At 39.7% G+C, this 20,361-nt stretch overlaps 1 protein-coding gene across 9 annotated transcripts in view; it reads left to right on the plus strand.

Moving 5' to 3' along the window:
• SPIDR (scaffold protein involved in DNA repair) overlaps positions 1 to 20,361 on the plus strand; it is a 469,038-nt gene that overhangs the window by 16,937 nt on the left and 431,740 nt on the right. For all 9 annotated transcript variants that reach the window (XM_051844476.2, XM_008255503.4, XM_070076568.1 and 6 more), the window contains 4 exons: positions 4,633 to 4,788; positions 6,160 to 6,229; positions 7,829 to 7,906; positions 11,051 to 11,214. In XM_051844476.2, the coding sequence (XP_051700436.1) occupies positions 4,633 to 4,788; positions 6,160 to 6,229; positions 7,829 to 7,906; positions 11,051 to 11,214 (468 nt within the window). The remainder of the gene's footprint in view (positions 1 to 4,632; positions 4,789 to 6,159; positions 6,230 to 7,828; positions 7,907 to 11,050; positions 11,215 to 20,361) is intronic.

Genomic DNA, 20,361 nt, shown 5'->3' on the forward strand with positions numbered 1-20,361 from the left:
CCATTTTGAAATAGCTGACTAGGGTCCAGTGCTGTGGTATAGTGGGTAAAGCCGTTGCCTGCAGTGCCAGCATCCCATGTGGTCGCTGGTTCGAATCCCAGCTGCTCCACTTCCTATCCAGCTCTCTGCTATGGCCTGGGAAAGCAGTAGAAGATGATCCAAGTCCTTGGGCCCCTACACCTATATGGGAGACCTGGAAGAAGCTCCTGGCTCCTGGCTTCAGATCGGCACAGCTCTGGCTGTTGTGGCCAATTGGGGAGTGAACCAGAGGATCAAAAACCTCTCTCTCCCTCTCTCTCTGCCTCTCCTTCTCGCTCTGTGTAACTCTGACTTTCAAATAAAAATAAATAAATCTTAAAAACAGCTGACTAGTAAAAAATACTGAAATTCCATTTGCTTTTAGTATGAGAGCAGGTGCCTTTTGTTGTATAGATTGAGAACTTCTGTGACTTATGGAGCCTCATTAGTGATGAGCACCTGTTAGACTTGCATGTTTGTTGTGATACCGTTCCACAGTGTTTCCTAACAACATCAATCCGTTAATGGCAGTTTTCTGATAGATTGAACTAAAGGGACAAGGAAAGGGGTGTCTTTTTCATTTGTGTAAAACTGTAGCCATATTAAGGATAAGGCCCTTGGTTTAGACCAACCTGGGTTTGGATCTTGTGGTAGCCATTTATAGATATGTGGCATTACATGGTCTCTTCTTAATTTGTCTACAAAATTGGATTAATCGTACTCATTACATTATAATGTAATGTATAGGACCTGGATGAGATAATGTATATGATATGTTTGCTACAGTGTCTGGCACCTTCCAAGTGCCCAGTGAATAATACGAAGCATCATGCTTACTTTCGTTGGAGCTGGTTACACTTTAGCAGCATGTGATTACAGACATGTTTCAAATGACTTGTAATTAGGGGAAAGATTTAATTGAAAGACCAGCTTACCATCTTTTTTTTAAACTTTTATTTAATGAATATAAATTTCCAAAGTACAGCTTATGGATTACAATGGCTTCCCCCCCATAACGTCCCTCCCACCTGCAACCCTCCCCTTTCCCACTCCCTCTCCCCTTCCATTCACATCAAGATTCATTTTCGATTCTCTTTATATACAGAAGATCAGTTTAGCATACATTAAGTAAAGATTTCAACAGTTTGCTCCCACACAGAAACATAAAGTGAAATATACTGTTTGAGTACTAGTTATAGCATTAAATCTCAGTGTACAGCACACTAAGGACAAAGATCCTACATGAGGAGTAAGTGCACAGTGACTCCTGTTGTTGACTTAACAAATTGACACTCTTGTTTATGGCATCAGTAATCACCCTAGGCTCTTGTCATGAGCTGCCAAGGCTATGGAAGCCCCCTGAGTTCACTGACTCTGATCATATTCAGACAAGGCCATGGTCAAAGTGGAAGTTCTCTCCTCCCTTCAGAGAAAGGTACCTCCTTCTTTGAAGACCTGTTCTTTCCACTGGGATCTCACTCGCGGAGATCTTTCATTTAGGTGTTTTTTTTTTTTTTTTTTTTTTTTTTCCCCTAGAGTGTCTTGGCTTTCCATGCCTGAAATACTCTCATGGGCATTTCAGCTGGATCCGCATGCCTTAAGGGCTGATTCTGAGGCCAGAGTGCTGTTTAGGACATCTGCCATTCTATGGGTCTGCTGTGTATCTCACTTAACATATTGCATCATTCTCTCCCTTTTTGATTCTATCAGCTAGTATTTGCAGACACTATTCTTGTTTATGTGATCCCTTTGGTTCTTAGTCCTATCATTAAGATTAATTGTGAACAGAAATTGATCACTGGGACTAGTGAGATGGCATTGGTACATGCCACCTTGATGGGATTGAATTGGAATCCCCTGGTATGTTTCTAACTCTACCGTTTGAGGTAAGTCAGCTTGAGCATGTCCCGAATTGCACATCTCTTCCCACTCTTATTCCCACTCTTATATTTAACAATGATCACCATCATTTTTTTTTTAACTGATTGCTTTTAAGTTAAGGATTGCTGTGTTTTCTTCACACTTCCCTCTTCTGAGGTTAGCAGTGAACCCCTAGCATAGATTTGGTCAGATAATTTAGAGGAAGTGAGAACAAATATTTGAATCTGTGACTTTTGAAGGGATTTTGATGATGTTCTAGGTAGTATGATCTTTGTGTGGATTAAGTCATAGACTCAGTTCATAGGTTGCTGTGCATCAACTAACAGTGGGGAATCAGGAATGGAAAAGAACCAAGATGAATTCATTGTCCAGTTTTTTTTTTTTTTTTAAGATTTATTTATTTGAAAGGCAGAGCAACTGAGAGAGAAGGAGAGACAGAGAAAAGAGGTCTTTCACCTGCTGATTCACTCCCCAAATGGCCACAACACCTAGGGTCGGGCCAGACCCGAAGCCAGGAGTCAGGAACTCCATCCAGGTCTCATGTGGGTGGCAGGTTCAACAACTTGGGCCGTTTTCCGCTGCCTTCCTGGTTGCTTTAGCAGGAAGTTAGATCAGAATTGGAGCAGCTACGACTTAAACCAGCCCTCTGATACAGGATGCTGACATTGCAAGCAGCAGCTTAACCTGCTGCTCCATAACACCGGCCCCCATTGCTCACTTTTGAGTGGAAAATGATTAATAAAACTGGACCATGATTGTGATTTATTAGCAGTTTCCATTCATTTTTGACTTTTAAAACCCTGGATTGAGTGAGAGTGGGGTTTGCAGGGTGATTGTAGCAAGCTTGGTATGGGCAGTTTTTGTACCATAGGGATTTTTCATTTCATGGAAAAAAAGAAGTGTCCAACTAATGGCATCCTGATCTGGAGTGCAGGTATAGCAGAAAATATTTCTGCTACTTTTCCTTTCAAGTGATGAAAATGAAACAGATCACCAAATTTCTGACAGTTAAATTAAAAATTCCAGATTGTTGAGAAGAGTGAAAACAGAGAGCCAAGTTAACAGATGCAGGATCCTAGTATCAAAATCATTTAGTTGAGCTGTATTGAAGTAGTCCGGGTTGTTTGAACATTGCCTAGGTATTTGATGGTCCCAAAATTAGGTAATTATCCTATTGTAAATCCAAGCAGAATTGCATATTTCAGGATTTACTACTTAAGATATAATAATCTTCATTTTGAAATTATATGAAAGTTATATAAAATATGACATCTGTTTCTTATTTTCTCTGAGAGCAAAAGAACAACTTTAAATATATGTAAGCTGTTAGACCCTTCAGAGTTTTTCCACTGAACATTTTGAAGCTTTGGAATGGTTACGCCCTTTCCTGAAACTCTTCCCTAAAAGGAAAAGGTAGCATAGAGATAGCATAGATGTGGGCCTATATATAGTTAGAGTAATTATTTATGTTGCCTCTAACTTTATTCCACAAATGCTAAAATTACTTACGTACCAATGAGTAAAGCCAGAACTTTTAGAATTTGTCACATGTAGAACATATGTTATACATGAAACCCTGATTTCAGGAGGAAGAAGACAACAGAAGAAAGCAACATTTTACAAGATAACAGGGGTGGTACTATTGATAGTTAATTTGTGTCTTATTTCCAAATGAATGGTTCAAAAAAAGCCACTAAGGGCTATGGTAGTTCAGAAGGTATCCCAGAGGAGGGATTTCTGAGGGATACATCATAGTGAGATTGAAGGAAGTTGAAGTGACAGCCTGGGCAGAAAACCAGATGTGGGCTAAGGAAAATGTTTTTGAACTGTAGTGTTTAGTATTTGTTCTGTCCCATTGTTATGGTTTTCTCCTTCAGGATCTGGGACTCAATTCTCCCACGTGGATGGCACAGACCCCACTACTTGAGCCATAATCTGTGCATTATCAAGAAGCTGGTGTTGGAATTGGAGCCAAGGGTGGGACACGGGCACTCTGGTCCGATATGGGATGGTTTTCCCAACTGGTTGTTTAACCTCTGTACCAAATGCCCATTCCCTGTATTTATTTTAATGTCATCTTTTCCTGAATTTGAGAGGTAGCTTGTATACCTTATTGTTGCTGTTTTTTCCCTTGCTGTTTGCAAAAACATGGCCACTTGTTTATATGTAGATAGTCCCTGGCTCTGCTCAGTCACACTGCTCCAACGGGACCTTTTCTTTATTTCTGTTGTCCATGTATTCCTGAGTGGATTCTACTCCCAACACTTTCTCCTCAGCATGGGACCCTGACCAGTTTAGAGTATCCCAAGCTGCCCCTAGCCTGTCTTGTCTTCTTAGGATGGTACTGTCACCTGGTGCAGGTGCGGTTCTCAGGCTGAGGTCTGCTCTGCTTCCCTGTGAGCCCTGGATGGCTAGGATCTCAGGGCCAGCTTTCCCCCCTGGCTTCCCTCAGCTTCCTTCTTTGCAGATCCTGTTATTGTGCGAGACTTCACAGGGTTGATAGTTTGTACTCACCTGCTTGATTTTGGAGTTTGTTGACTACTTGCAGGTGCTGTCTACATGCTTTTGGTTTTGTTGATCCAGGTGCTCTATCTTTATGTGAAGATTCAGAGAGTTACAAAAATGGTGCCCTTGCTGCTGTTACTGGATTTCCAAATTGTCTGCTGTCATTTTCATGGCTATTTAATGAAATTGACTTAGTTTTTTTTTTCTTCCTCTTAAAAATCACCTCAGAGAAAGAAGAATCGGGGTATAGAGTATCCATCCTTCCCAGGAGACGGGCTACTGCAGTGCAGAGGAGCGGGAATCAGGACTGGAGGAGCAGCTGTCTCCCTCTTGGAATCATGGCGCAGGTGTGGAGAAGGATTTCAGGATACTTCTGGAACTCCGGTAAAGTAGCTATTGAAATAATATCCCTGAAATACTGAAAAAGAAATCCTGGATTCCTGTACATTTAGGCCATTGCAATTACATTTCTTTGGAATTCCCTTCTTTATTTTCTTTCAGTGACACTGTAATTGATGCATAATTCCCTCCCCTCATTCCTTGAGTTCCTTTAACAATTGTGGCAGGTCAGTATTACTGCTTTATGTCATGCAGAACCTTTCTGCTTATTTGTAACTGAGATTACATTCTGAGAATTTTCTCAGAAGTTGAAGCCATTTTGTGCATGCTAGTTTTCACAAGAACTATGTTGATAAAATGACCAAAATATTGTGGGTTTTTTTTTTCCCCAAATTTATTTATTTATTTGGAAGGCAGAGTTACAGGGATGCAGAGGCAGAAAGGGAGAGTGAGAGTTCTGTCATCCATTGGTACACTCCCCAAATGGCTGGAGCTGGGCCGTTCCAAAGCTAGGAGCCTGGAGCTTCTTCCAGGTCTTCCATGAGGGTGAGAGGGCCCAAGGACTTGAGCCATCCTCTATTCCTCTCCTAGGCACATTAACAGAGAGCAAATTTTAAAGTGGAGCAGCCAGGACTTGAACCCACACCCATATATGATGCCAACACTGTAGGCGGTGGCTCTTAGCTGCTACACCATAGTGCTGGACCTGGAATATTCTTCATTTTCTTTGTAAATTTATTCAAGGTATACAAACTTCATGCATTTCACATATAGAAATTTAGGAACATAGTGATTCTTCCCACCCTACCCTCCCTCCTGCTTGTACTCCTATCATTCTTCCTCCTTTCTCTCATATTCCCACTCTTTAATTTTTACAAAGAAATCTGTTTTCAGTTTCTTTCATATTCATAAAATTAACCCTACAGTAAGTAAAGTGTTCAACAAATATTATAAGGGGCAAAAAAAAAAAAAAAGCAAAAAACCTGTTTCTCAGCAGTAGAAAGGCCTGTAAACTAGGATAGTCACAATATTTTTAGTAGTGATCTACTGTTAATTTTTGTCTATGTGGCAATGTACAGTCCTCATAGAGAATTGCTATCATAAACTCTCAAGATAATTTGGGTATAGTAAGTAAGACCTTCTAGGTAGTCAGTGTTGTATAAATGAAGTTACTAGCATTGAATATTAACGTGAAATGTTTCTATCAGTCTACTCTGTTTAGATTCTTGAAAATATAAAAATTTTATAAGTATATAAGGAGTATGTACCTTAATAATCCTTAAATTGGTGCATATAAGTATAGGAAAACAAGAATGTGTTAAAGGAGTGTGTAATTTAAGATTTGGATTATTATAAAAATCAGATTTTTTTTCTCTTGTCATGTAAATTCCATCATTATTCTTATTTTGCCTGCAGTCATTGTTGACAGCTGAAAAGAAGACCATTACAGAAAACTATCCTGAATTATCCCCTAGACCCAAGGAAGGTAATATCACTTTGATGATTTCTTGACACAGAAAGTATAGACTAATATAGCTATTTATGATTGGTTTTCCTTTCTTTTAAAAATTACTAACAAGGTTTGGATAGACTATGTTTTCATGGTTAAAATAATTACAACAGTGTAAAAGGATATTTTTGAGACCTCTTACCTCTGTCTTTGTCACCATATGCCCCATTTTTTCTGTCCTTATGGATAAAAGCTTTTTCGGTGTGTCCTTCACTTTTATCCCAGAGCCCAGACTCATTACCCCAGGGTTTAAAAGGAGATATGGCTTGGGAAATGTAAGCTTATGAACTGTGTTACATAAGAACCATACTGATTCAGGTTATGAAGTTTTTGGTGAATTCATTAGGGAAGGCTTTCCAGCTACAAAGGGTAGGAAACTCTTGCTTCCCCCTAGTGTCTGAATAAATGAGGTTGAATGTATCTCCTGCAAGAAGACTGGCAGAAGGCAGTCTTTTTTCCACGTTGTACAGTCATAATGTGTGCTTGGTCTTCATGGCTGTCAGGTGATAGCTAAATTCTCCAGGCTGAATCCATGGTGGGAGTGTAGATGCTGAAGATTTTATCCAAGTGAGCATTGTGCTTCCTTTGGAAAAGAATGCCTCTCGAACCTTTTACATGGGGTCACTTCCAGTAAAGACAGGGAGTGAAATTAGAAATTTTTTATAGAGGTATGTTGTTATCCAGATGAAATTGGTATTTATTAATAATAAAGAAGAGAGAGGGTGGATATCAGGTAGGCTGCTAGATCTGCTGCTGTGGGCAAGTAAGAACAGTGGGAACTTGAACTTCAGAGGTCTTGGTGTGTCCTGAATATAATCTTGGGAAAACAAACTAAATACCCTGAGCTTCAATTTTTGTGACACAGAAATGGGTGTAGTTGTGTGTGCCTCATTGTGTTATTATAGTAAGTGAGTTCAAAAGAAAAATATAAAATACCTTGTTCAAACGTGTATACTTGAGTACTAAATTGATGGCAGCAGTTTTAAGTCTGATGGTATTGAGAGCTAAATGAGAGCCTGCCAATTTATTTTTTTCTTGTAATTTTGCCTTAATTCAAAGAATCCTGGTGAGATTATCCTTAAAACTTTATGCAAGAAGTTTTTTTTTTTTTAAGATTTTATTTATTTATTTGAGATGTAGAGTTACAGACAGTGAGAGGAAAGACAGAGAGAAAGGTCTTCCTTCCATTGGTTCACTCCCCAAATGTCCACAATGGCTGGAGCTGCGCTGATCCAAAGCCAGGAGTCAGGTGCTTCTTCCTGATCTCCCTTGTGGTGCAGGGGCCCAAACACTTGGGCCATCTTCTACTGCTTTCCCAGGCTATAGCAGAGAGCTGGATTAGAAGAGGAGCAGCTGGGACTTGAACCGGTGCCCATATGGGATGCCAGTGTCACAGGTGGAAGATTAACCCACCGCACCATGGCACTGGCCCCTAGGCAAGAAGATTTGACATATGACATTGATTTCAGTATTGCCAGAGTTTTGTACATTGTTGATTTGGGCAAGTAACATTTTAAAATCTCCATTTGATAAATAACCATAGTCGTTGACACACACATGTATTTTCTTTATTAGAAACTGCCACACCTAAGAGTACCAGTGGGCTTACTGACATAACTTGGAGTTCCAGTGGGAGTGACCTGTCAAATGAAGGTAAGACATTTTCTAAATCACAGTATGATAGTAGATACGGCCCTAGAATATATAAGCTTTGTAATAGGAATATTTTATGTCCAGACAATAGGACCGGTAAATGGTAAATGGCAAACTGCAAGAAATTCAGTTTTTGTCAAACATTGGATTCATTATTGGCTGCAGCTTGCATTCCTTTCTAATATTTGTTGTTGGTTATAATTTTTTCTGAGTTCTAACCTCTATGCCAAGCCTTTAGAAACGTTTTCTTATTTAGTATTTCCTAGAGTAACTCTACCGAGATAGGAGTAACAATGTAAGTTTGGATCTTTAAACTTTGTTGGGATTCTGTTTTGGATCCCTTTGACTTCAAAGCTTGTTCTCTGAACTCCTACAGAATGCTACACCCACACTACCACCTGGCTAACTTGTGGTTATTGGGTCAATATTATAACAATGAATGTGTGATTGAAGTGTAACTTTTACCAGTTTTGTTTGCTATTAGTATTTTGTGTTGTATCTTGATTTAGACAGTTGAAAATAGGGTTTCTCAGTCTTGGCACTGTTATCACTTGGGTCCAGATGCCTCTGTCGTGAGGAGGAGGACATTCCTGTGTGTTGCAGAACGTTTTGCACCTTCTCTGATCTCTATCCAGTAGATTACAGTGATGCCACTGGTCCCCGTTGACACAACCAAAGAGGTCTTCTGAGGTTAGGCATCCCCTGAAGGACACACCCCAGTTGATAGACACAGACTAGAATTATAGAAATCATGTAGTTTTTTTTTTTTTTAAAGAAACCTTTTATTTAATGAATACAAATTTCGTAAGTCCAACTTTAGGAATATAGTGGCTCTTCCCCCATACCCTCCCTCCCACCCCTACTCACATCTCACCACCTCCTCCCTCTCCTATACCATTCGTGAAGATTCATTTTAATTAACTTTATATACAGAAGACCAATTGTATATTAAGTAACGATTTCAACAATTTGCTCCACACACGCAAAGCTGTGATGGTGCTTGTGTTCCTTTGGCTTCTTGCTATGAGCATTCAGCAACCAAGAGAATTTCTCTTGCATTCCCCTGCATGCCTCCATGACTAAACACCATGTTGGATATAGGAAGTAATTGCTATTGTGCATCTGCTTTTCTCGGGGGTGGTCTGAACTTCAGGTTTTATAATCAGTATAGTGGGCTTGGACTGCGTCTTCTGGAATGACAGTACCAGATTAAAGAAGACTTTTTGTCTTATCTCATTTTAACTTTACTCTCTTCCTTTTTGTTAAGATTTATTTATTTATTTGAAAGTCAGAATTAAAGAGCAGAAAAGAGGCCGGTGCCACGGCTCACTAGACTAATCCTCCGAGTACTCCGGGTTCTAGTCCCAGTTGGGGCACCGGTTCCATCTCGGTTGCTCCTCTTCCAGTCCAGTTCTCTGCTGTGGCCCGGGAAGGCAGTAGAGGATGACCCACTTGGGCCCTGCACCTGCTGGGAGACCAGGAGGAAGCACTTTGCTCCTGGCTTCGGATTGGCGCAGCGTGCCGGCCGTAGTGACCATTTGGGGGGTGAACCAACAGAAGGAAGACCTTGCTCTCTGTCTCTCACTCTCTCTAACTCTGCCTGTCAAAAAAAAAAAAAAAAAAAAAGAGCAGAAAAGAGAGGGAAATCTTCCATCTGCTGGTTCACTCCCCAAGACGGTAGCAATGGCGAGGAGTGAGCCAGGGTGAAGCCAGGAGCCGGGGCTTCAACTGGATCTCCCACATGGGTGTCAGGGGCCAAAACACTTGGGTCATTTTCTGTTGCTTTTCCCAAATGTATTAGCAGGGAACTGGATCAGAAGTGGAGCAGCCGGGTCATGAACGAAGGCAAGATGGGATGCTGGCATTGCAGGTGGTAGCTTTACCCATTACGCCACAACTCCAGCCCCTTAAATTTTTTTTAAGTTTTAGATTTACTTCAGGTATTAAAGCTAATATGTTATTTTTAACATTACTTCATTGCACTTCATAGGAATTTTTTTGCTATCAGACCTCCGAAGTAAGACCATGTTATTTTATGAGATTTCTGTGTCGTTGCAGTAGCTCTTAGGGAGCACTTAGATGGTGGTGTGCAGAAAATGTTTATGTGATATGCTAGACCTCAGAGACTAATCTGTCTTTAATAATGATATTTGTTTCTCTAAGCAGACTGCATTAGAATCAAGACATTTGGCTTTTTAACATGAACATAATTTTAATTTGCCACCTTAAAAGTTTGCAAAAGTAGCATCCAGTTAATAATGATTTGATGTGATTTAAAAACTGAATTTACTTTCATGGTTTCCTTACTTTAATGTAAGAAATTTAATAGAAGAAATTAATGTATAGAAAAATTTGAATCGAAAATAATGTTTGAAATTTTTTTAAATTTTTTTAAATTTTATTTGACAAATAGTTAGACAGTTAGAGAGAGACAGAAAGGTCTTCCTTCTGTTGGTTCAGCCCCAAATGGCCACTATTGCCAGCGCTGCGCCAATCCGAAGCCAGGAGCCAGGTGCTTCCTCCCAGTCTCCCATATGGGTGCAGAGGCCCAAGCACTCTGGCCTTCCTCCACTGTCTTCCTGGGCCACAGCAGAGAGCTGGACTGGAAGAGGAGCAGCTGGGACTAGAACCCAGCGCCAATATGGGATGCCAGTGTAGTAGGTGAAGATTAACCAAGTGAGCCACGGCGCCAACCCAAGTTTTTTTGTTTTTGTACTAGAGAACTGGCTAAGTAAACACGGGTTCATTGACACAGTGGAATTCTATATTGTAGAAGGGAATAAGGATATTCCCTGCTTACTAATAAGGAAAAACGTCTTAATTATGTGAAGTGAAAAAGATTATGGTTTGTAAGAGAGGTGGAAAAATAAAACATGCACAATTACTTATATTTAGCTGGAACAGGCAATGGAAACTCTGCAAGCATATAAAACAGGTGGTAAATGTAGTTAACTTAGATTGGAGTGGGGTTAAGAGATGCGAGAAACAAAGTGACTAGAAATAAGGCTAGGAATATATTTTCACTGACTTAATGTATATTTAAAATTTATTCAGAAATGGGGATATAGTAACTACTGAGAATAAAAATAGATTTAAAAAATTTAAAAATTTGAAATTAAGCAAGTTACAACTTATATTTTTTAGATGAATTGCAGTTCATTGACTGGGAGCTCGACAGTGACAGGGAAGGTGCTGGTGAATGTAACGAACTTGAAGATGGCGAGGGTACCATGGATATCTCAGACTGTGCTTCCTGTTCAAGTAGCCAGTCTTTGACGAGTGATGACAGGCTCTCTGAGTTTGCTAAGGTAAGAATGGATCGTTTCAGAAACTCCTATTCTTTTATAACATATGTTCATCAAGGCCTTTTGGTGTTTCTCCCACCGTTCCTTCTCAGGGATCATCCTTTTCACTCTCAGAGCTTTCTTTTGAGCTCCACACCTTGGTCCTTAACTCACATGCTGGTGCTGTGCTTCTCAACATGGGGAAATATGGAGCTCTCTCCCCCCTAACTCTCCACTGCCAACTAGGTAATGAACTTTGGCTGTCCCTCCAGGGCCCTAGTACAGATAGGTCAGGGTTTGGTTAGTTGAGTGTGCAGCATTTACATCATTGTAACTCAATAAGGAATCTTGATCATCAAGACCAGTGCTAATTATCATGATGATCTTGAACAACTATTTGTGTTGCTAGGATTTTTTTTTTTTTTTTTTTTTTTTTGACAGGCAGAGTGGACAGTGAGAGAGAGAGACAGAGAGAGAAAGGTCTTCCTTTGCCGTTGGTTCACCCTCCAATGGCCACAGCGGCCGGCGCGCTGCGGCCGGCGCACCGCGCTGATCCGATGGCAGGAGCCAGGAGCCAGGTGCTTTTCCTGGTATCCCATGGGGTGCAGGGCCCAAGCACCTAGGCCACCCTCCACTGCACTCCCGGGCCACAGCAGAGAGCTGGCCTGGAAGAGGGGCAACCGGGACAGAATCCGGCGCCCCGACCAGGACTAGAACCCGGTGTGCCGGCGCCGCTAGGCGGAGGATTAGCCTAGTGAGCCGCGGCACTGGCCTGTTACTTGGATTTTTTAAAAAACATATTTGTGTGAAAGGCAGTGGGACCCAGAGATTGTCCATCTGCTGGGTTCATTCCCTGAATGCTCGCAGCAGCCAAGGGCTGGGTCAGGCTGAAGCCAGGAGCCTGGAACTGCATTTGGGTCTAGCACTTGTGTGCCAGGGGTCCAGGTACTTGAGACTTCTCTGACCACCTCTTTGGGTGCACATGAGCAAGAAGGTGGAATCTGAATTGGAGCCAGGACTCAAACCCATGCACTCTGACATGGGGTGTATGCATCCCCAAGTGGCATCTTTACCAATTCATGAAAACACCTGTTCCCTATATTGACTCTTTGCTTAGGTAATTTTACTGAACATTAATGGAATCCTAATATTTCATCATTGTCTAACTCTCTGATCATCATTTCTCTACATAGCAGACTTTCTGTCATTTTTATTTTCTTGGTGAATGTTTCCTACAACCTCCTAGTTGTTCCAATTTGGATTCAAGATCCTCTTCTCTTTGTGATGTTGTCACTCTGGGGATCTCTGTTGCCCATCATTCTAGGAATTTGTACTCTTGTTTCCTGCATGGTGCCCCTTTATACTGCATTTCATGTTTTCCTCTTTCTTGGTTTTCACCCTTGTTTTGGTTGAACACATCTTCTGTTAGCTTCTGAGAAATGATGTATAGAAGTTTTTTGATGCTTGGCATGTCTAAATATGCTTTGATCTTACTGTACTTTGACATATTATTGAAAACTTCTATAGAATTTTAGTTTGGAAATAACTTTTTCTCGAGTTTTAAAGGCATTGCTTCATTGTCTTTTAGCTCAAGAGGTTTTGCCAGTCAGGCTGAAGCTTCTTATTAATGATCTTTTAAGATTCTTTTTTCTCTCTCTGTGAGTCTGCCTTCAAATAAATACATGAATCTTAAAAAATTAATATGAATATATTTATAAAAATTCATGAAAAAATAGAATGAAAAGATAGTTATTTTCGTGCAAAAAAGTTTGAATTTTGTGCCGGATAGATTTATTTTTTAGAAACCTTTTGTTTAATGAGTACAAATTTCCTAAGTACAGCTTTAGGAATATAGTGATTCTTCCCACCATACCGACCCTCCCATCCCCACTCCCACTACATTTCCTCCTCCCTCTCCCATTCCCTGTCCCATTCTCTATTCAGATTCATTTTAAATTAACTTTATACACTGAATACCAACTCTCTACCTATAAAAGATTTCAAAAATTTGCATACATGCACACAAAATATAAAAAATCTGTTTGAAAACAAATTTTACAGTTAATTCTCCTAGTAACTCATTGAGGACAGAGGTCCTGCATGGGGAGTAAGTGCACAGTGACTCCTGTTGTTAATTTAACAATTAACACTCTTATGTATGACATCAGTGATCACACTTGGCCTTTAACATAAGCCTCCAAAATATGGAAGCCTTTTGAGTCCACAGTCTGTGTCAATATATGAACAAAGCCATAAGCAAAGTGGAAATTCTCTCCTCCCTTCACAGAAAAGTACATCCTATGTTGGTAGCCATTCTTCCCACTGGTGTCTCATTCACAGAGGTCCTTCATGGAGGACATTCTTTTGGTCACAGTGACTTGGCTTTCCATGCCTGAAATGATCTCGTGGACTTTTCAGCCAGACCAGAATGCCTTAAGGGCTGATTATAAGGTCAGAGTGCTATTTAGAGTGATTGTCATTCTATGAGTCGGCTGTTTGTACTGCTTCTCATGTTGAAACAATCTCTTTTTTTTCTTTCAATTCTATCTATTGTATTACCAGACACTTGATCTTATGTATATAATCTCTTTACTCAGTCCTATCTATATGATCAATTTTACACTTAATATCATCACTTTAACACTTAAAATGGCATTATTACCATAAAGCTTAATGGAATCCGGAGTCCCATGGGAAATTTTTAGCTTACCCTTTGAGGTAATTCCATAGGAATGTATGCAAAACGATACAGCTTTACAATTACAAACTTCCTCCTTCCTCTCTTATTCCCACTCTTATTTTTTACTGGGATATATTTTCAATTGACTTTATACCAATATGATTAATACTATGTTTTTTTAAACTTTTATTGAATAAATATAAATTTCCAAAGTACAACTTTTGGATTATAGCAGCTTTTACCTCATAACTACCCTCTCACCTGCAAACATCTGATCTTCCACTCCCTCTCCCATCCCATTCACATTAAGATTCATTTCCAATTATCTTTATATACAGAAGATCAAGTTAGTATATACTAAGTAAAGATTTCAACAGTTTGCACCCACACAGAAACACAAAGTATAAAGTACTGTTTGAGTACTAGTTTTACCGTTAATTCACACAGTACAACACATTAAGGACAGAGATCCTACATGGGGAGTAAGTGCACAGTGATTCCTGTTGTTAATCTAACAATTGACACTCTTATTGATGACGTCAGTAATCACCCTAGGCTCTTGTCATGAGCTGCCAAGGCTATTGTCATGAACTCAAGGCCTCTTGAGTTCGCCAACTCCAATCTTATTTAGACAAGTCCGTAGTCAAAGTGGAAGTTCTCTCCTCCCTTCAGAGAAAGGGACCTCCTTCTTTGATGGCCTATACTTTCCGCTGGGATCTCACTCCCAGAGATCTTTCATTTAGGTCTTTTTTTTTTTTTTTTTTTTTTTTTTTGTTGTTGTTCATAGTGTCTTGGATTTCCATGCCTGAAATAGTCTCATGGGCTTTTTAGCCGGATCCGAATAACTTAAGGGCCGATTCTGAAGTCAGAGTGCTGTTTAGGACATCTGCCATTCTATGAGTCTGCTGCTGTGTATCCCGCTTCCCATGTTGGATTGTTTTATCCTTTTTGTTTTTTTTTTGTTGTTGTTGTTGTTTTTGTTTTAAACTTTATTTAATGAATATAAATTTCCAAAGTACAGCTTATGGATTACAATGGCTTCCCCCCATAACGTCCCTCCCACGCGCAACCCTCCCCTTTCCCACTCCTTCTCCCCTTCCATTCACATCATGATTCATTTTTGATTTTCTTTATATACAGAAGATCAGTTTAGCATACATTAAGTAAAGATTTCAACAGTTTGCTCCCACACAGAAACATAAAGTGAAATATACTGTTTGAGTACTAGTTATAGCATTAAATCTCAGTGTACAGCACACTAAGGACAAAGATCCTACATGAGGAGTAAGTGCACAGTGACTCCTGTTGTTGACTTAACAAATTGACACTCTTGTTTATGGCATCAGTAATCACCCTAGGCTCTTGTCATGAGCTGCCAAGGCTATGGAAGCCCCCTGAGTTCACTGACTCTGATCATATTTAGACAAGGCCATGGTCAAAGTGGAAGTTCTCTCTGTTTTCTCCTTTTTAATTCTATCAGTTAGTATTAGCAGATACTAGTCTTGTTTATGTGATCCCTTTGACTCTTTTTTTGACAGGCAGAGTGGACAGTGAGAGAGAGAGACAGAGAGAAAGGTCTTCCTTTTGCCGTTGGTTCACCCTCCAATGGCCGCCGTGCTGACATGCTGCGGCCAGCGCATTGCGCTGATCCGATGGCAGGAGCCAGGTGCTTCTCCTGGTCTCCCATGGCGTGCAGGGCCCAAGTACTTGGGCTGTCCTCTACTGCACTCCCTGGCCATAGCAGAGAGCTGGCCTGGAAGAGGGGCAACTGGGACAGAATCCGGCGCCCCGACCGGGACTAGAACCCGGTGTGCCGGTGCTGCAAGGTGGAGGATTAGCCTATTGAGCCACGGCGCCAGCCGATCCCTTTGACTATTAATCCTATCATTATGATCAATTATGAACTGACACTGTTCACTTTGAGTGAGATGGCATTGGTACATGCCACCTTGATGGATTGAATTGGAATCCCCTGGCACATTTCTAACTCTACCATTAGGTGTAAGTCTGAATGAGCATGTGCCGAACTGTATATCTCCTCCCTCTCTTATTGCCACTCTTATATTTAATGGTGATCACTTTTCAGTTAAATTGAAACACCTAAGAATAAGTGTGTGTTAATTAAAGAGTTTAACCAATGGTATTAGGTAGAAAAATAAAATACTATAAAGAATAAAATAGTAAGTTGTTCCTAGACAGCCAGGACAAGGGCTGAACAAGTCATTGTTTCTCATAGTGTCCATTTCACTTGAATAGGTTTCCTTTTTGGTGCTCGGTTAGTTGTCACCGATCAGGGAAAAAATATGATATTTGAGCTTTTAGGACTGGCTTATTTCACTCAGCATGATGTTTTCCAGATTAATTCATTTTGTTGCAAATGACCGGATTTTATTTTTTACTGCTGTATAGTATTCCATAGAGTACATATCCCATATTTGCTTTATGCAGTCTTCTGTTGATGGGCATTTAGGTTGATTCCAGGTCTTAGCTATTGTGATTTGAGCTGCAATAAACATTGAGGTGCAGATAGCTCTTTTATTTGCCAATTTAATTTCCTTTGGGTAAATTCCAAGGAATGAATTGTCTGGGTTGTATAGTAGGGTTATATTCAGGTTTCTGAAGAATCTCCAGACTGACTTCCATAGTGACTTAACCAGTTTGCATTCCCACCAACAGTGGGTTAGTGTCCTTTTTTCCCCACATCCTCGCCAGCATCTGTTGTTGGTAGATTTCTGAATGTAAGCAATTCTGACAGGGTTGAGGTGAAACCTCATTGTGTTTTTGATTTGCATTTCCCTGATTGCTAGCGACCTTGACCATTTTTTCATGTGTCTGTTGGCCATTTGGATTTCTTCTTTTGAAAAATGTCTGTTTAGGTCCTTGGCCCATATTTTTAAGTGGGTTGTTTGATTTGTTGTTGTGGAGTTTCTTGATCTCTTTGTAGATTCTGGTTATTAATCCTTTATCTGTTGCATAGTTTGCGAATATTTTTTCCAATTCTGTTGGTTGACTCTTTACTTTCCTGTTTCTTTTGCAGTACAGAAACTTCTCAATTTGATGCAATCCCAAATGTTAATTTTGGCTTTGACTGCCTGTGCTTCTTGGGTCTTTTCCAAGAAGTCTTTGCTTGTGCCTATATCTTGCAAGAATTTCCAATGTTCTGTAGTAATTTGATAGTTCAGGTCGGAGATTTTGATCTTTAATCCATGTTGAGTGAATTTTTGTGTAAGGTGAAAGGTAGGGGTCTTGCTTCATGCTTCTGCGCATGGAAATCCAGTTTTCCTAGCACCATTTATTGAATAGACTATCCTTGCTCCAGGAATTGGTTTTAGTTCCTTGATCAAATGTAAGTTGGCTGTAGATGTTTGGATTGATTTCTGGTGTTTCTGTTCTGTTCCCTTGGTCTATCCTTCTGTTTCTGTACCAGTACCATGCTGTTTTGATTATAACTGCCCTGTAGTATGTCCTGAAATCTGGTATTGTGATACCTCTGCCCTCGTTTTTGTTGTAGAAGATTGTTTTATCTATTCGAGGTCTCCTGTGTCTCCATATGAATTTCAGCATCATTTTGTCCAGATCTGAGAATTTCTTTGGTATTTTGAATCTATAAATTGCTTTTGGGAGAATGGACATTTTGATGATATTGATTCTTCCAATCCATGAACATGGAGATTTTTCCATTTTTTGGTATCCTCTTCTATATCTTTCTTTAAGATTTTGTAATTCTCATTGAAGAGATCTTTGACATCCTTGGTTAAGTTTATTCCAAGGTATTTGATTGTTTTGGTAGCTATTGTGAGTGAGGTTGATCTTAGCATTTCTTTCTCAGCCGTTGCATTGCCTGTGTGTTCAAAGTCTGTTGATTTTTGTGCATTGATTTTATATCCTGCAACTTTGCCAAACTTTTCTATGAGTTACGATAGTCTCCTAGTAGAGTTCTTTGGATCCCCTAAATAATCATATCATCTGCAAAGAGGGATAGTTTGAGTTCTTCCTTCGCAATTTGTATCCCTTTCATTTCTTTTTCTTGTCTAATGACACTGGCTAAATCTTCCAGGACTATATTGAATAGCAATGGTGAGAGTAGGCATCCCTACTGGTAGTGAATCTCAGTGGAAATGCTTCCAACTTTTCCCCATTCAATAGGATGCTGTCCATGGGTTTTTCATCAATTGCTTTGATTGTATTGAGGAGTGTTCCTTCTAGACCCAACTTGCTTAGAGTTTTCATCATGAAAGGTGTTGTATTTTATCAAATGATTTCTCTGCATCTATTGAGATAATCATATGGTTTTTCTTCTGCAGTTTGTTAATGTGGTGTATCACATTGATTGATTTGTGAACGTTGAACCATCCCTGCATCCCAGGGGTAGATCCCACTTGGTCTGGGTGAATGATCTTTCTGATGTGTTGTTGCATTCTGTTTTCCAGTATTTTATTGAGGATTTTTATGTCTATGTTCATCAGGGAAATTGGTCTCTCATTCTCTTTCTCTGCTGCATCTTTTTCAGGTTTAGGAATTAAGATGATGCTGGCTTCATAGAAAAAATTTGGGAGGATTCCCTCTTTTTTGATTGTTCTGAATAGTTTGAGAAGAATTGGAGTTAGTCTTCTTTAAATGTCTGGCCATGAGTTGTCTAAATTGCGTTGTTTGTGTTGATTAATATTCCTTCTGTACCCAACTTGCTCAGAGTTTTCATTATGAAAGGGTGTTGTATTTTATCAAATGCTTTCTCTGCATCTGTTTTGTTCGTTAGTTCTTTAATATGATGTATCATATTGATTGGTTTGCTGATGTTGAACCATCCTTGTATACCAGGTATAAATCCCACTTGTTTGGAAGGAATATATTTCTGATGTGCTGTTGGATTCGATTGGCCAAAATTTGGTTGTTATTCAGGGAATTTGGTCTATAATTCTCTTTTTCTGTTGTATATTTTCCAGGCTTATGAATTAAGGTGATGGTGGTTCCATTGAAAGAATTTGGGAGGATTCCCTCCCTTTCAATTTTTTGAATAACTTGAGCAGAATTGGAGTTAGTTCTTCTTTAAATATCTGGTAGAATTTCATGGTGAAGCCATTTAGTCCTGGGCTTTTCTTTGTTGGGAAGGTCTTTATTAATGATTCAATTTCTGTCTTGGTAATGGGTCTGTTTAAGTTTTCTGTGTCTTAATGGCGCAGTTTAGTCAAGTTGTATGTGTCCCGGAATCTATCCATTTCTTCTAGGTTTACCAGGTTGTTGACATATGGCTCTTTGTAGTAATTTCTGATGACTCTCTTTATTTCTGTGGTGTCTATTGTTACATTTCCTTTTTCATCTCTAATTTTATTGATTTGCGTCTTCAATCTCCTTTTTTTGATTAATTGGGCCAATGGTGTGTCAGTTTTGTTTATTTTTTCAAGAAACCAGATCTTTGTTTTGCAGGTTTTTTTTTGTATGTATTTTTTGTTCCAATTTTGTGGATTTCTTCTCTAATTTTAATAATTTCTTTTCTCCTACTAGTTTTGGGTTTGGTTTGCTGTTGTTTTTCTAGATCCTTGAGGTGCTCTGATAAATCATTTATTTGGTATCTTTCCAATTTTTTGATGTGGGCACCAGCTGTTATAAACTTTCTTTTTAACACTGCATTTCTTGTATCCCATAATTTTTATTTATTTGAAAGACAGAGTTACAGAGAGAGGTAGAACCTGAGGGAGAGAAAGATCTTCCATGCACTAGTTCACTCCCCAAATGACCACAATGGCCCGAGCTGAGCTGATCCGATATTAAGAGCCAGGAGCTTCTTCTGGGCGTCCCACTTGGGTGAAAGGATCTAAGGACTTGAGGTTCTTTTACTGCTTTTCCTGGCCATAGCAGAGAGTAGAATCAGAAGAGCAGCAGACGGGACTTGAAGTAGTGCCCACATGGGATACTGGCTTATAACACGTTGCGCCACAGCGCCAGCCACATGTATCTTATAAATTTTGATACATTGTATTGTCTTCTTCATTTGTTTTAAGAAATTTTTTGATTTCGTCTATGACCTAATGTTTATGCAGGAGCATGTTGTTCAGTGGCCTTGTATTTGTGTTTGTTCTAGAGATTCTTGAGTTGCTGATTTCCTCTTCATTTCATTTTGGTCTGAGAAGATGCATGGTATGATTGGATTCTTTTGAGTTTGCTGAGACTTGCTTTATGGCCCAGGATGCGGTCAATCCTAGAAAAAGTTACATGTGCTGGTGAGGAAAATGTGTATTCTGTGGCTGTAGAGTGGAAGGCTCTGTTGATATCTGCTAGGTCTATTTGTTCTGTAGTGTCGATTAACTCTGTTGTTTCCTTGTTGATTGTCTTTCTGTTTGATCTGTCCATTGCTGAAAGTGGGGTATTGAAATTCTCCATTACTATTGTATTTGAATCCATCTCTCCCTTTAAATCTGTTAACATTTCTTTTAGATAGCCTGGCACCCTGTAGTGAGGTGCGTGTACATTTATAATAGTCACTTCTTCCTGAT

Source organism: Oryctolagus cuniculus, chromosome 6, assembly GCF_964237555.1.
Source record: "Oryctolagus cuniculus chromosome 6, mOryCun1.1, whole genome shotgun sequence".
Lineage (NCBI taxonomy): Eukaryota > Metazoa > Chordata > Mammalia > Lagomorpha > Leporidae > Oryctolagus > Oryctolagus cuniculus.